The following is a 17,827-nucleotide window of genomic DNA, read 5'->3' as shown; positions in this document are numbered from 1 at the left end:
AAAGAAAAGAAGCAGAAAACGTAAGCACAGACTTTATATGGATACTAGGGCTCAATATGATGTTTGCCTGCAAAGCTGGTCATTTTAATCGACCATGAAAACGATATTCAACTCTCACATGGTGTTCCGAAACAAAGTCCATTTAAAGCTCTGAAAGTCAACGTTATTATGATGATTAAGAAAGTTACAGAATATGTCGATCTGATTGGATTCATTGGTGTAATTAAAAGGTGAATCGGATCTGACCTTTCCATGAAGACGTCTGTTCGAGAACTCTATGACTTATCGACTTTCCGGTACAGACGTCTGGACGGGAGCTATGGTACAATGGGTGTTATACACACCACAGCTGTAATAGCCCTGTTCGTTCGGAATACCAAGGCAAATGAAACAAAACCTCTGCCCGCATACACACACCATATGTTTGCACGCTCTTTCGTGCTGTATAAGCATCCCGCAGTTAGGGCACGCCCTGATGGAGGGACACCCTTTCAGCCCAACGATCACCTTGAGTGTAGCCTTCTTCAGAATCTTCAGTCTGGGGTCTTCGCCTTCACAAGCCGTGTTCCCACAGTTTGGTCGTGTTGAAGGTCTTCCAGTCACCAAGGCAGTACCAACAGAACTCGTACCTGGTTCCCTTACTACAGGACAAACATACCACTCGCCGATCTTTAGAGTTGACCCTCATGCAGAACACAGAACACTGAGGACATTCTTGTATCCCGGCGGATTTCCTCATGTAGTTCTGTGACATTTTCGTCTCAAATTCCGTCTTCTCTTCCTCCGTGAGAACTGCAAGTCTCCGAACAATGAAGTACTCCCAGGGCTGACCGCAGTACGTGCCATTATCCTGGTCAATATACGGACAGTAAAACTGGAACTTACCCGCCGTCAACAGACTCCGACAGTACGCCGTGAGGGACTCTGGACCTGGTTCAACAGAAATACAAAAGCCAAATAAGTGATATGACCATCACTCAGTAAGGCCCAGACGCGACATTTTACATACAAATATATATATATATATGTATATATATATATATATATACTGTATACATATGTGTGTGTTTAATCTGTCAAGAAAGAGGCGAACCCACCCAGTTCCACTGGGACCTGGCACAAATGCTCAACTCCCTTTGGGTTAGTGGGAATTCGTGAGAATGAAAACAATTCGCTACAAGAAATCCATTATTTCATTAATTCTAAATTCTACATTGTTTTACTATATACCTATAATAACAAAGGACGTCATATTTCCCTGTGTATAAACAAAAAAGGTTCAAGGTTAATGAGGACGAGCATTTGGTTAGTTACTGGTTAAAAGCCTACGTATAAACAAAAAGGTTCAAGGTTAATGAGGACGAGCATTTGGTTAGTTACTGGTTAAAAGCCTAGGCGACTCTGCCTATATTACTACCTGTAAAGTTGGTGAGACGAAACAAAGCAAATCTGTTTATTGATGATCAATTTCAATCCGAAATATGATTCAAAGAAGACGGAGAACGACAGCTTACTTATTGCATGTCCACACGGCATTTTGGCGCGTTTGTTGTCGGGATCGTCATCCCACGTGATCATATCTGGGGCGTCGCTAAGCTCTACGTCATCGTCTAGAGTTTTCGGTGGTTCTGGGTCATTTCCTCCTGGAAGCTTGAACACCACAAAGAGCTCGGAGCGATCCAGTAGCTTGTAATCCGAAATGTACATTTTCTTCCCTTTTTTCTCTGATGCCAACTCCTTTCCTATAGAAGAATATACAGAAGGGTATACATCCATGTTCTTGACTATGTATGAAGAGAAACCAAGGAGAAACTAGGTTTTCTTTATGAGCGAGGTTTTCCCGCTCTTAGGTAAACACCCTTTTATGATGCATCCTACACAATAACCATATACTAGTACAATTATAGCTGTTTGGTAAGGTTGATACATGTTTCATTAACCCTAGAATGGATATCAACCGAGGACGAAGTTCGAAGCTGAATATGTCTTCGCAAGAACATCTCGCACGAGCAAATGTTCACCGTTAATATGTATGCGCTGTTAAATACAATTTCTTGTATCTTGTATATTTTTCAATCTGCATTAAACAAAATCAAAATGATACTATTTTAGCCAATCAGAAAGCGCGAAAATATCAGATTATGATACATGCTAACACCAGATAGAGTTCTTCATTTTTTTGACCTTTTTGCAGCTTCGCAATAAAACTCTGGTCACTGATTTTTTTTAAAGTTTTTTTTTCTTCAAAAAACCACATGGTGATCAAGTATATTAATCATGTTAGCTGCTAAAAACGAAATATCCAGAAAAAAAACAACATGTTCGTTGAGTTGGTCCCCTGTGACTGTATGCCAAATATCCTAGACTTGTGGATGTACATACCGGCGAACAACACACCCTGGCTTTTAGGGTCAATGCCATTCCAATCCGCGATCTTTCTCATCAGATCTTCAACAGATGCATCCTTCAACATACAATGGAAAGATACAGGGAATGTTTACAGGAAAGAAAGACTGATCATTGGAAGAGTTTTCAGTGTTAATTATGTATACTGTTAAACAATTTTTAAGATGACATATTGACGAGGATAGTTCAGTCTGATAATTCGATTTATAGTTTTCAGTAATCAGTTCAATGTCAAACCATCTTTCTTGTCTAGAAAAACTATGATAGCCCGATTTTTGTAATTTATTTACATAAGGTTTGACTATAAATATACTTGCCAACCCTATGAATGGGAGAGAAACTTTGGTTTGCCATAAAGTATGTTTTTTACCGATTATCAAATTAATGAGTTAAAAAAAGTTAATAATTTGTAGTTTTAAGCCACATACCTGTATAGGTCTGTCATATCCCTGAATATATCTTAATAACGCTGGAATTCAAACAAAACAAAACATCCCCAGCATGGTTACCTTTTAAAATATGCGATCAGACATTCCCTGAAATGTCTTACAAAGACGTAATCTTTCTAGTATATCACAATATATGGTACAGGGCAAAGGACCCGAGAATATGTTACAGAACTCACCATATAAGGAAAAAATGTCCCTGTGATACAGGACGCTAGTTCGTGATGCCCCTGTGATACAGGATCCTAAACCGTGATGCCCCTGTAATACAGGACACTACACCGTGATGCCCCTGTGATACAGGACACTACACCGTGATGCCCCTGTGATACAGGACGTTAAATCGAGATGCCCCTGATAAATAGGACGTTAGACCGTGATGCCCCTGTGATACAGGACACTAAACCGTGATGTCGTGATACAGGACGTAAGACCGTGACTCCCTTGTGATACAGGACGATAGAACGCGATGCCCCTGTGGTACGGGACACTAGGTCGTGATGACCCTGTGATACAGGACGCTATACCGTGATGCCCCTGTCATACAGGACGCTAGACCGTGATGTCCCTGTGATACAGGACGCTAGACCGTGATGCCCCTATAATACAGGACGTTAGACCGTGATGCCCCTATAATACAGGACGCTAGACCGTGATGCCCCTATAATACAGGACGTTAGACCGTGATGCCCCTGTGATACAGGACGTTAGACCGTGACTCCCCTGTGATACAGGACGTTAGACCGTGATGTCCCTGTGATACAGGACGCTAGACCGTGATGTCCCTGTGATACAGGACGTTAGACCGTGATGTCCCTGTGATACAGGACGTTAGACCGTGATGCCCCTGTGATACAGGACGTTAGACCGTGATATCCCTGCGATTCAGGACTATAGACCGTGATGCCCCTGTGATACAGGACGCTTGGTCGTGATGACCATGTGATACCGGACACTAGGTCGTGATGTCCCTGTGATACAGGACGTAAGACCGTGATGCCCCTGTGATACAGGATGCTAAACCGTGATGCCCCTGTAATACAGGACACTACACCGTGATGCCCCTGTGATACAAGACACTAGACCGTGATTCCCCTGTGATACAGGACGCTTGGTCGTGATGACCATGTGATACCGGACACTAGGTCGTGATGTCCCTGTGATACAGGACGTTAGACCGTGATGCCCCTATCAAACAGGACGTTAGACCGTGATGCCCCTATAATACAGGACGTTATACTGTGATGCCTCTGTAATACAGGACGTTAGAACGTGACTCCCCTGTGATACTGGACGCTAGACCGTGATGCCCCTGTGATACAGGACACTTGGTCGTGATGACCATGTGATACCGGACACTAGGTCGTGATGTCCCTGTGATACAGGACGTAAGACCGTGATGCCCCTGTGATACAGGATGCTAAACCGTGATGCCCCTGTAATACAGGACACTACGCCGTGATGCCCCTATGATACAAGACACTAGACCGTGATTCCCCTGTGATACAGGACGCTTGGTCGTGATGACCATGTGATACCGGACACTAGGTCGTGATGTCCCTGTGATACAGGACGTTAGACGGTGATGTCCCTGTGATACAGGACGTTAGACCGTGATGCCCCTATAAAACAGGACGTTAGACCGTGATGCCCCTATAATACAGGACGTTATACTGTGATGCCTCTGTAATACAGGACGTTAGACCGTGACTCCCCTGTGATACTGGACGCTAGACCGTGATGCCCCTGTGATACAGGACGCTAGACCGTGATGTCCCTGTGATACGGGACGTTAGACCGTGATGCCCCTGTGACAGGACGTTAACCGTGAGCCCCTGGGAACAGGCGTAGACGTATGCCTGTGATACAGGACGTTAGACCGTGATGTCCTGTAATACAGGACGTTAGACCGTGATGTCCCTGTGATACAGGACGTTAGACGTGATGCCCCTGTGATACAGGACGTTTGACCGTGATGCCCCTGTGATACAGGACGTTAGACCGTGATGTCCCTGTGATACAGGACGTTAGACCGTGATGCCCCTGTGATACAGGACGTTAGACCGTGATGTCCTGTGATACAGGACGTTAGACCGTGATGCCCTGTGATACAGGACGTTAGACCGTGATGCCCTGTTATACAGGACGTTAGACCGTGATGCCCTGTGATACAGGACGTTAGACCGTGATGCCATGTGATACAGGACGTTAGACCGTGATGCCCTGTGATACAGGACGTTAGACGTGATGTCCCTGTGATACAGGACGTTAGACCGTGATGCCCCTGTGATACAGGACGTTAGACCGTGATGTCCCTGTGATACAGGACGTTAGACCGTGATGTCCCTGTGATACAGGACGTTAGACCGTGATGCCCTGTGATACAGGACGTTAGACCGTGATGCCCTGTAATACCGGACGTTAGACCTTGATGTCCCTGTGATACAGGACGTAGACTTGATGTCCCTGGATACAGGACGTTAGACCCGTGATACCCCTGTTGATACAGGACGTTACAATGTATGCCCTGTGATACAGACGCTAAGACCGTGATGTCCCTGTGATACAGGACGTTAGACCGTGATGCCCCTGTGATCAGTACGTTTAGACTGTGATGCCCCTGTGATACAGCGTTAGACCTGTGCCAATGTAATACGGACGTTAACCGTGATGTCCCTGTGATACGCTTTGGACCGTGATGCCCCTGTTATAAAGGTGTTAGACCGTGATGCCCTTGATACAGTCGTTAGACCGTGAATTCCCTGTGATACATGTCCGTTATACCGTGATGCCTTTTGGATACAGGACTTTAGACCGTGATGCCCTGTAATACAGGACTCAGACCGTGATGCCCCTGTGATAAGGACGTAGACGTGAACCCCCCATACAGGGCGTTTGACTGTGAGCCCCGTGAACGGACGTAGACCGGATGTCCTGTGATACGGACGTTAGACCGTGTGCCCCGTGATAAGGACTTGACTGAGCCCCTTACAGGACTTGACCGGATTTCCTTAATACGGGGGTTAACCGTGATGCCCTTATACAGGACGTTGGACCCTGACCCCTGTGATACGGAGTTTGACGTGAGCCCTTTTGAACAGGCGTTGACCCGGTGTCCCCCTAACAGGGTTAGACCTGATGTCCCCTTTTTCAGGAGTTAGACCGTGTGCCCCTGAAAACAGGGCTAGACCGGATGCCCCTGTGATACAGGACGTTAGACCGTGATTTTTCCCCTTTACGGACGTGGGGAGCCCCCAAAAACAGGACTTGACCCTGATGCCCTGAAAAAAAGGACGTAGACCCTGATGCCCCTTTAATTTCAGGGTTATACTGTGATCCTTCTGAAAAGGACTTAGACCGGATCCCCTGTATACGGAGTAGACCTGATCCCCTGAACAGGACGTTTGACCGTGATGTCCCTTGATACAGACTTAAACCGTGAAAGTCCGTAAAAACGGCGTTTGACCGTGAGCCCCTGTAACAGACGTTGACCCCTGATCTTTTATAAGGACGTTTTAGACGTGATGCCCCGTGATACAGGACGTAGCCCTGTGTCCCCTTTATAAAGGGCGTTGAGGGGATGCCGAATAGGACGTTAGACCCTGGTTCCCCCGTGAACAGGATTTAGACCCTGATCCCTGGATACAGGCGTTAGACCGTGATTTCCCCTTACAGACGTTGGCGTGATGCCCTTAAAACGGACGTTGAGTGATGCCCTGTGAACAGGAGTTAGACCTTTGGCTCCCCTGTATAAGGACGTTAGACCGTGATTTCCCCCTGATACAGGACCCTGGGGGGGGGCCCTGAGTTGTGATACGGAGTTAGACCGTGATGCCCGTGATACAGGACGTTAACGTGAGGCCTGGATTTTTGGAATAGCCCTGAGCCCCGTGAAAGGGGCGTTGGCGTGATGCATGGTTTTCCGGACAAAGGGCGGGTCCCGTGATACAGGACGTTAGACCGTGGTTTTCCCTGTGATACAGGACGGGAACCGTGATGCCCCTATAAAACAGGGCATTAGGGCCGTGATGCCCTTAATACAGGACGTTTTAAGTGATGCCCCCCTAAAACAGGAGTTTGACCCCTGATCCCCGGGTTGATTACTGGCGCTAGACGTGATCCCCTGTGAACAGGAGTTGACCCGGGTGTCCTTGATACGGGCGTTAGACCGTGATCCCCTGTGATACGGACGTAGACCGTGATTTTCCCCGGATAAGGACGGTTAACCGTATGTCCCCGTGATACGGCGTTAAACCGGTGAGTCCCTGTAATACAGGAGTTTGACCCGTGAGGGCCCCCCTAAAACAGAACCTTTGCCCTGATGCCCTGTGATACAGGACGTTAAGGAGTGTCCCCCGTGAAAGGAGTTTGAAGTGATCCCCTGGATACAGGACCTAGCGTGATGTCCCGGGATAAGGACGTTAGACCCTGAGCCCCCGTTGAACAGGCGTTAGACGGATGCCCCCGTGAACAGGGCGTTGGGGCCGTGATGCCCTTTACAGGTTAACCGGATGCCAAGAAAACAGGAGTTAACCCTGATGCCCCGTGATACGGACGTTGGGGCTATGCCCCTTGATTTAAGGTTAACCGTGATCCCCTGTGATACAGGTCGTTAGACGTGATGCCCCGGATACAGGTGTTAGACCCCGTGGATGCCCTTGAACGGCGTTTTTGACCTGATTCCCCTTTTTAAAGGACGTAGCCGTGATGCCCCGGAAAGGAGTTTTGCCGTGATTCCCCGTGATACAGGACGTTGGCGTGATGCCCCATAATACGGACCTTGCCGTGATTGCCCCCGTATACGGACGTTAGACCCTGGGTGCCCCCTTAAAAGGACGTTTCGTATGCCCCTTTTAAGGACGTTGACCGGATCCCCCGTATACGGACTGAGTGTCCCTGTGATAAGGGCGTTTGACCGTAGTCCCCGGGTAGGACGTTAGACGTGGCCCCTGTATAAGGACGTAGACCGGAGCCCTTTTAACAGGACGTTAAACCGTGATGCCCCTTTAAGGACTAGACCGTGAATTTCCCGTGAACAGGGCGTTAAACCCTGATGCCGTATAGGGGGCGTTTGACCCTGAGCCCCTTGGGTACGGACGTAGCCGTGACCCGTGATACAGGAGTTAAGTGATGCCCTGTGATACAGGACGGGAAAAGTGGTTTTTCCCCCCAATACCCGGCGTTGCCGTGATGCCCCTGTATACGAAGTGCCCCCTGATTTTCCCCGTGATACAGGACGTTTGACCTGAACCCCCGTGATACAGGAGTTTTTGAGTGTGCCCCGTGATAAGGACGCTGGGGCCCTTTAGTCCCCTTATACAGGAGTTAGACGGGTCCGAAAACAGGGGGTTTGCCGTGATGTCCCTGTATACAGGCGCTTAGACCGTGATGGCCCCTGTGATACAGGCGTTAGACCGTGATTCCCCTTGTGATACAGGACGTTAGACCGTGATGTCCCTTGATACAGGACGTTAGAACCGTGATGTCCCTGTGATACAGGACGTAGACGTGATGCCCTGTGATACAGGACGTTAGACCGTGATGCTCCCTGTGATACAGGACGTAGTAACCGTGATGCCCCTGTGATACAGGCGCTTGGCGTGATCTCCTGTGATTACAGGACGTTAGACCGTGATGGCCCTGCTGATACAGGACGCTTGGCCGTATGGCCCCTGTGATTACAGGAACGTAAGACGTTGACTGCCCATGTGATACAGGACGTTAGACCGTGATGTCCCCTGTGATACAGGACGTTAGACCGTGATGTCCCTGTGATACAGGACGTCAGACGTGATGTCATGTGATACAGGACGTTAGACCGTGATGCCCCTGTGATACAGGACGTTAGACAGTGATGTCCATGTGATACAGGACGTTAGACCGTGATGTCCCTGTGATACAGGACGTTAGACGTGATGCCCCTGTAATGCACGACGTTAGACCGTGATGTCCCTGTGATACAGGACGTTAGACCGTGATGCCCTGTGATACAGGACGTTAGACCGGGATGCCACTGTAATGCAGGACGTTAGACCGTGGTGTCCCTGTGACACAGGATGTTAGACCATGATGCCCTGTGATACAGGTCGTTAGACCGTGATGTCCCTGTGATACAGGTCGTTAGACCGTGATGTCCTTGTGATACAGGACGTTAGACCGTGATGCCCCTGTGATACAGGACGCTAGACCGTGATGTCCCTGTGATACAGGACGCTAGACCGTGATGCCCCTATAATACAGGACGTTAGACCGTGATGCCCCTATTATACAGGACGCTAGACCGTGATGCCCCTATAATACAGGACGCTAGACCATGATGCCCCTATAATACAGGACGTTAGACCGTGATGTCCCTGTGATACAGGACGTTAGACTGTTATGCCCCTGTGATACAGGACGTTAGACCGTGATGTCTCTGTGATACAGGACGTTAGACCGGGATGCCACTGTAATGCAATACGTTAGACCGTGGTGTCCCCTGAAAAGGAGTTTTAAACCCGGGATGTCCTGGAACAGGGTTAGACCCGGGTGCCCGTGTACGGCGTTAGACGTGAGGTCCTTTTATAAGGAAGTTAGACCGTGATGCCCCCCTATAAGGACGCTTTTGACCCCTATTCCCTGTGAACAGGGCGTGACCCTGTGCCCCTAACAGGCGTTTGACCCCTTTTTGCCCCTTATAAGGGCGGACGTGATGCCCCCCTTAAAACGAACGTTAGACCGGATTCCCTGTGATACGGATTAGAACCCTACTCCCCTGTGATACAGGAAGTTAAGTGATGCCCTGTGATAAAGGACGAACCGAATCCCTGTGTAAAGGAGTTGACCCTGATGTCCCTGGTTAAGAGTTTTGACCGTGATGCCCCCCCTAATACAGGGGTTTTAGACCGTGATCCCTGTGATATGAAAAAAGCTAGCGTGATGCCCCCCGTGATAAGGAAATGGCGTGATCCCGTGATCGGCGTTAAAGTGGGTGCCCGCTGTGATACAGGACGTTAGACCGTGATGCCCCTGTGATACAGGACGTCTAGACCGTGAGCCCCCTGTATACAGGACTTAGACCGTGATGTCCCTGTGATACAGGACGTTAGACCGTGATGCCCTGTGATACAGGACGTAAGACCGTGATGCCATGTGATACAGGACGTTAGACCGTGATGTCCCTGTGATACAGGACGTTAGACCGTGATGCCCCTGTGATACATGACGCTTGGCCGTGATGTCCCTGTGATACAGGACGTCAGACGTGATGTCATGTGATACAGGACGTTAGACCGTGATGCCCTGTGATACAGGACGTTAGACCGTGATGCCCTGTGATACAGGACGTTAGACGTGATGTCCCCTGTGATACAGGACGTTAGACGTGATGTCCCTGTGATACAGGACGTTAGACCGTGATGCCCCTGTGATACAGGACGTTAGACAGTGATGTCCATGTGATACAGGACGCTAGACCGTGATGTCCCTGTGATACGGGACCTTAGACCGTGATGCCACTGTGATACAGGACGTAAGACCGTGACTCCCCTGTGATACAGGACGCTATAACGTGATTCCACTGTGATACAGGACGTAAGACCGTGACTCCCTGTGATACAGGACGTTAGACGTGATGCCCTGTGATACAGGACGTTAGACCGTGATGTCATGTTATACAGGACGTTAGACCGTGATGACCCTGTGATACAGGACGTTAAGACCGTGATGTTCATGTGATACAGGACGCTTAGACCGTGATGTCCCCTGTGATACAGGACGTTAGACCGTGATGTCCATGTGATACAGGACGTTAGACCGTGATGCCATGTGATACAGGACGTTAAGACCGTGATGTCCCTGTGATACAGGACGTTAGACCGTGATGTCATGTGATACAGGACGTTAAGACCGTGATGTCCCTGTGATACAGGACGTTAGGCCGTGATGTCCCTGTGATACAGGGAACCTAAGGACCCGTGATGTTCCACTGTGATACAGGACGTAGTAACCGTGATGCCCCTGTGATACAGGGACGTTAGACCGTGATGACTACCTGTGATACAGGACGTTAGACCGTGCTCCCTTGTGATACAGGAGCGTTAGACCGTGATGTCCCTGCAATACAGGACGTTGGACCGTGATGCCCTGTGATACAGGACGTAAGACCGTGACTCCCCTGTGATACAGGACGTTAGACCGTGATGTCCCTGTGATACAGGACGTTAGACCGTGATGCCCCTGTGATACAGGACGCTTGGCCGTGATGTCCCTGTGATACAGGACGTTAGACCGTGATGCCCCTGTGATACAGGACTCTTGGCGGTGATGTCCATGTGATACAGGACGTTAGACCTTGATGCCCCTGTAATACAGGACGTTAGACTGTGACTCCCCTGTGATACAGGACGTTAGACCGTGATGTCCCTGTGATACAGGACGTTAGACGTGATGTCATGTGATACAGGACGTTAGACCGTGATGCCCCTGTGATACAGGACGTTAGACCGTGATGCCCCTGTGATACAGGACGCTAGACCGTGTAGCCCTGTGATACAGGACGTTAGACCGTGATGCCCTGTGATACAGGACGTTAGACCGTGATGCCATGTGATACAGGACGTTAAGACCGTGATGTCATGTGATACAGGACGTTAGACCGTGATGTCCCTGTGCAGATACAGGGACGTTGACCAGTGATTGCCCCTGTGATACAGGACGTTAGACCGTGATGTCCCCTGTGATACAGGACGTTAGACCGTGGCTAACCCTGTGATACCAGGACGTTAGACCGTGATGCCCCTGTGATACAGGCACGCTTAGACCGTGATGTCCCTGTGACTACCGGACTGTTAGACCATGATGCCCGTTGTGACTACAGTACGCTTAGACCGGAGATGTCCCCTGTGATACAAGGTACGTTAGGACCTTGATGTTCCCTTTGTAATACAGGACGTTAGACCGTGACTGCCCCTGTTGATACAGGACGCTTAGACGTGATGGTCCCTATGATACAGGACGCTCGACAGTGATGGTCCCTATAATACAGGACGCTTAGACCGTGATGCCCCTATTATTACAGGACGCTTTAGACCGTGATGTCCCCTGTAATACAGGACGTTAAACCGTGATGCCCCTGTGATACAGGACGTTAGACCGTGATGTCCCTGTGATACAGGACGTCAGACGTGATGTCATGTGATACAGGACGTTAGACCATGATGCCCCTGTGATATAGGACGTTAGACCGTGATGCCCCTGTGATTCAGGACGTTGACCGTGATGTTCATGTGATACAGGACGTAAGACCGTGACTCTCTTGTGATACAGGACGTCAGACCGTGACTCCCCTGTGAAACAGGACGTTAGACCGTGATGTCCCTGTGATACAGGACGTTAGACCGTGACTCCCTGTGATACAGGACGTTAGACCGTGATGTCCCTGTGATACAGGACGTTGGACCGTGATGCCCCTGTGATACAGGACGTAGACACGTGACTGCCATGTGATACAGGACGCTTAGACCGTGATGTCCCTGTGATACAGGACGTTAGACGTGATGTCATGTGATACAGGACGTAAGACCGTGATGCCCCTGTGATACAGGACGTTAGACCGTGATGCCCCTGTGATACAGGACGTTAGACCGTGATGTCCCTGTGATACAGGACGTTAGACCGTGATGCCCCTGTGATACAGGACGTTAGACGTGATGTCCCTGTGATACAGGACGTTAGACCGTGATGCCCCTGTGATACAGGACGCTTAGACCGTGATGTCCCCTGTGATACAGGACGCTAGACCGTGATATCCCCTGTGATACAGGACGTTAGGACGTGATTTCCTGTGATACAGGAACGTAACCGTGATGCCCCTGTGATACATGGACGATAGACCGTGATGTCCCCCTGTGATACAGGACGCTTAGACCGTGTATGTCCCTGTGATACAGGACGTAGACCGTGATGCCCTGTGATACAGGACGTTAGACCGTGATGCCCCTGTGATACAGGACGTTAGACCGTGATGTCCCTGTGATACAGGACGTTAGACCGTGATGCCCCTGTGATACTGGACGCTAGACCGTGATGCCCCTGTGATACAGGACGTTAGACCGTGACTCCCCTGTGATACAGGACGTTAGACCGTGATGCCCCTGTGATACAGGACGCTAGGCCGTGATGTCCCTGTGATACAGGACGTTAGACCGTGATGTCCCTGTGATACAGGACGTTAAGACCGTGACTGCCCCTTGGGATCCAGGACGTTAGACCGTGAATGTCCTGTGATACAGGGACGCTTAGGATCGTGATGTGACCATGTGATACAGGACACTTAGGTCGTGATGTCCCTGTGATACAGGACGTTAGACCCGTGATGTCCGCTGTGATAACAGGACGCTTAGGACCGTGATGTCCCTAGTAGATCAAGGACAGTTAAACCGTGATGCCCATAGTAAGACAGGACGTTAGACTGTGACTAGCCCCTGTGGAATATCAGACGTTAGACCGGGAATGTCCCGGTGATACAGGGACGTTCAAAAAAAAACCGTGAATTGTCAATGTGATACAGGACGTTAGGACCGGTGATGCCCCTGTGATACACGGACGTTAGACAGTGAGGTCCGATGTGATAACAGGACGCTAGAACCGTGATGTCCCTGTAATACAAGGACACGTTAGACCGTGAATTGTCCATGTGATACACGGACGTTAGACCGTGACTCCCCTGTGATACTGGACGCTAGACCGTGATGTCCCTGTGATACAGGACGTTAGACTGTGATGTCCCTGTAATACACGACGTTAGACCGTGATGTCCCTGTAATACAGAACGTTAGACCGTGATGCCCCTGTGATACAGGACGCTTGGCCGTGATGCCCCTATAATATAGGACGTTAGACCGTGATGCCCCTATAATAGAGGACGTTAGACCGTGATGCCCCTGTGATACAGGACGTTAGACTGTGATGTCCCTGTAATACACGACGTAAGACCGTGATGTCCCTGTAATACAGAACATTAGACCGTGATGCCCCTGTGATACAGGACGTTAGACTGTGATGCCACTGTGATACAGGACGTTAGACCGTGATGCCCCTGTGTACAGGACGTAAGACCGTGATGTCCCTGTGATACAGGTCGTTAGACCGTGATGTCCCTGTGATACAGGACGTTAGACCGTGATGTCCCTGCGATACAGGACGCTACACCGTGATGCCCCTGTGATACAGGACGTTAGACCGTGATGTCCCTGTGATAAAGGACGTTAGACCGGGATGCCAATGTAATACAGGACGTTAGACCGTGATGTCCCTGTGATACAGGACGTTGGACCGTGATGCCCCTGTGATACAGGATGTTAGACCGTGATGCCCTGTGATACAGGTCGTTAGACCGTGATGTCCCTGTGATACAGGTCGTTAGACCGTGATGTCCTTTTGATACAGGACGTTAGACCGTGATGCCCCTGTAATACAGGACGTCAGACCGTGATGCCCCTGTTATACAGGACACTTGGTCGTGATGTCCCTGTGATACAGGACGCTTGGCTGTGATGCCCCTATAATACAGGACATTAGACCGTGATGCCCCTGTAATACAGGACGTTAGACCGTGATGTCCCTGTGATACAGGACGTTAGACCGTGATGTCCCTGTGATACAGGACGTTAAACCGTGATGTCCCTGTGATACAGGACGTTAGACCGTGATGCCCCTGTGATACAGGACGTTAGACCGTGATGTCCCTGTGATACAGGACGTTAGACCGCGATGCCCCTGTGATACAGGACGTTAGACCGTGATGTCCATGTGATACAGGACGTAAGACCGTGATTATCCTGTGATACAGGACGTTAGACCGTGATGACCCTGTGATACAGGACGTTAGACTGTGATGTCCCTATGATACGGGACGTTAGACCATGATGTCCCTGTGATACAGAACGCTAGACCGTGATGTCCCTGTGATACAGGACACTAGGTCGTGATGACCCTGTGATACAGGGCGCTATACCGTGATGTCCCTGTGACACAGGACGTTAGACCATGATGACCCTGTGAGACAGGACGCTATACCGTGATGCCCCTGTGATACAGGACGTTAGACCGTGCTGTCCCTGTGATACAGGACGCTAGACCGTGATGTCCCTGTGATACAGGGCACTCGGTCGTGATGTCCCTGTGATACAGGACGTTAGACCGTGATGCCCCTGTGATACAGGACGTTGGACCGTGATGCCCCTGTGATACAGGATGTTAGACCGTGATGCCCTGTTATACAGACCGTTAGACCGTGATATCCCTGTGATACAGGTCGTTAGACCGTGATGTCCCTGTGATACAGGACGTTAGACCGTGATGTCCCTGTGATACAGGACGTTAGACCGTGATGCCCCTGTAATACAGGACGTTAGGCCGTGACGCCCCTGTTATACAGGACGCTTGGCCGTGATGCCCCTGTGATACAGGACGTTAGCCTGTGATGCCCCTGTGATACAGGACGTTAGACCGTGATGCCCCTGTGATACAGGATGTTAGACCGTGATGCCCTGTGATACAGGTCGTTAGACCGTCATGTCCCTGTGATACAGGACGTCAGACCGTGATGCCCCTGTTATACAGGACACTTGGCCGTGATGTCCCTGTGATACAGGACGCTTGGCTGTGATGCCCCTATAATACAGGACATTAGACCGTGATGCCCCTGTAATACAGGACGTTAGACCGTGATCTCCCTGTGATACAGGACGTTAGACCGTGATGCCCCTGTGATACAGGACGCTTGGCCGTGATGCCTCTGTTATACAGGACGTTAGACCGTGATGCCCCTGTTATACACGACGTTATACCGTGACTCCCCTGTGATACAGGACGTTATACCGTGATGTCCCTGTGATACAAGACGGTAGACCGTGATGTCCCTGTAATACGGGACGTTAGACCATAATGTCCCTGTGATACAGGACGTTAGACCGTGATGTCCCTGTGATACGGACCGTTAGACCGTGATGCCCCTGTGAGACAGGACGCTATACCGTGATGCCCCTGTGATACAGGACGTTAGACCGTGCTGTCCCTGTGATACAGGACGCTAGACCGTGATGTCCCTGTGATACAGGGCACTCGGTCGTGATGTCCCTGTGATACAGGACGTTAGACCGTGATGCCCCTGTGATACAGGACGTTGGACCGTGATGCCCCTGTGATACAGGGGTTTGGCGTGATGCCCTGTTTACAAAGGACCGGGATTTTTAATCGGGTGATGCCCCGTGTACAGGACGTTTGACCGGGGGGGGGGGGGGGGGGGGGGGGGGGGGGGGGGGGGGGGGGGGGGGGGGGGGGGGGGGGGGGGGGGGGGGGGGGGGGGGGGGGGGGGGGGGGGGGGGGGGGGGGGGGGGGGGGGGGGGGGGGGGGGGGGGGGGGGGGGGGGGGGGGGGGGGGGGGGGGGGGGGGGGGGGGGGGGGGGGGGGGGGGGGGGGGGGGGGGGGGGGGGGGTTTTTTTTTTTTTTTTTTTTTTTTTTTTTTTTTTTTTTTTTTTTTTTTTTTTTTTTTTTTTTTTTTTTTTTTTTTTTTTTTTTTTTTTTTTTTTTTTTTTTTTTTTTTTTTTTTTTTTTTTTTTTTTTTTTTTTTTTTTTTTTTTTTTTTTTTTTTTTTTTTTTTTTTTTTTTTTTTTTTTTTTTTTTTTTTTTTTTTTTTTTTTTTTTTTTTTTATTTTGCCTTTGGGGTTGGGGGAACCAGGGAAACCGTTCTTAGCCCCGGGTCCCCCCCTTTTTCCCAAATTGGTGAGTAACCCCCCGGGGAAACCTAGGTTTGGGGTTGGGAAATTTGGGACCCTTGTGATAAAGGGGGGAAAAACCCCCCGGGGTTTTTTTAAAAGGGAAAAGGGTTTTGGAAAGGGTTAACCGTGACTCCCGTATACGGGTACGTTCTACCGTGAACCGTGAGTTTCCCTGTAAACGGGACGTTAGAACCTAAGTCCTGTGATACAGGACGTTAGACCGTGATGTCCCTGTGATACAGGACGTTAGACCGTGATGCCCCTGTGATACAGGACGTTAGACCGTGACTCCCCTGTGATACAGGACGTTAGACCGTGATGCCCCTGTGATACAGGACGCTTGGCCGTGATGCCCCTGTGATACAGGACGTTAGACCGTGATGCCCCTGTAATACAGGACGTTAGACCGTGACTCCCCTGTGATACAGGACGTTAGACCGTGATGTCCCTGTGATACAGGACGTTAGACCGTGATGTCCCTGTGATACCGGACGTTAGACCGTGACTCCCCTGTGATACAGGACGTTAGACCGTGATGTCCCTGTGATACGGGACGTTAGACCGTGACTCCCCTGTGATACCGGACGTTAGACCGTGACTCCCCTGTGATACAGGACGTTAGACCGTGATGTCCCTGTGATACAGGACGTTAGACCGTGATGCCCCTGTGATACAGGACGTAAGACCGTGACTCCCCTGTGATACAGGACGTAAGACCGTGACTCTCCTGCGATACAGGACGTTAGACCGTGATGCCCCTGTGATACAGGACGTTAGACCGTGATGCCCCTGTAATACAGGACGTTAGACCGTGACTCCCCTATGATACAGGACGTTAGACCGTGATGTCCGTGATACAGGACGTTACACCGTGATATCCATGTGATACAGCACACTACACCGTGATGCCCCTGTGATAAAGGACGTTAGACCGTGATGCCCCTGTGATACAGGACGTTAGACCGTGATGTCCCTGTGATACAGGTCGTTAGACCGGAACGTCATGTGATAAAGGACACTATACCGTGACTCCCCCGTGATACAGGACGCTAGACCATGAACCTACCTTGTGGATCCGAAATGTAGTTTTCTTGTTACTTCCGGAGGTAACAAGCAACAGTATGGAATCCGTCATCTTCGGTGACAGGCTAATGTTGAGCGTTCCCTTGTAGATAGGTTGATGATGTGTACATTACACAATCAGCCGAAAATAAAC

The 17,827-nt window shown here is 50.0% G+C and overlaps 1 protein-coding gene across 1 annotated transcript; it reads right to left on the bottom strand.

Annotated features, from left to right (window-relative positions):
- Window positions 1-355: 355 nt before the first annotated feature.
- On the bottom strand, window positions 356-17,827 carry LOC117321793. The gene is made up of 4 exons (XM_033876367.1): window positions 17,678-17,827; window positions 2,383-2,464; window positions 1,515-1,742; window positions 356-930 (listed from the first exon to the last, which is right to left on the bottom strand). The coding sequence occupies exons 1-4, from the start codon at window positions 17,744-17,746 to the stop codon at window positions 554-556; spliced, it is 756 nt and encodes a 251-aa protein (XP_033732258.1). The 5' UTR covers window positions 17,747-17,827; the 3' UTR covers window positions 356-553.

Source organism: Pecten maximus, chromosome 2 (genome assembly GCF_902652985.1).
Source record: "Pecten maximus chromosome 2, xPecMax1.1, whole genome shotgun sequence".
NCBI classification, from domain to species: Eukaryota; Metazoa; Mollusca; class Bivalvia; order Pectinida; family Pectinidae; genus Pecten; species Pecten maximus.
This window is presented reverse-complemented; position numbering and strand designations above follow the sequence as displayed.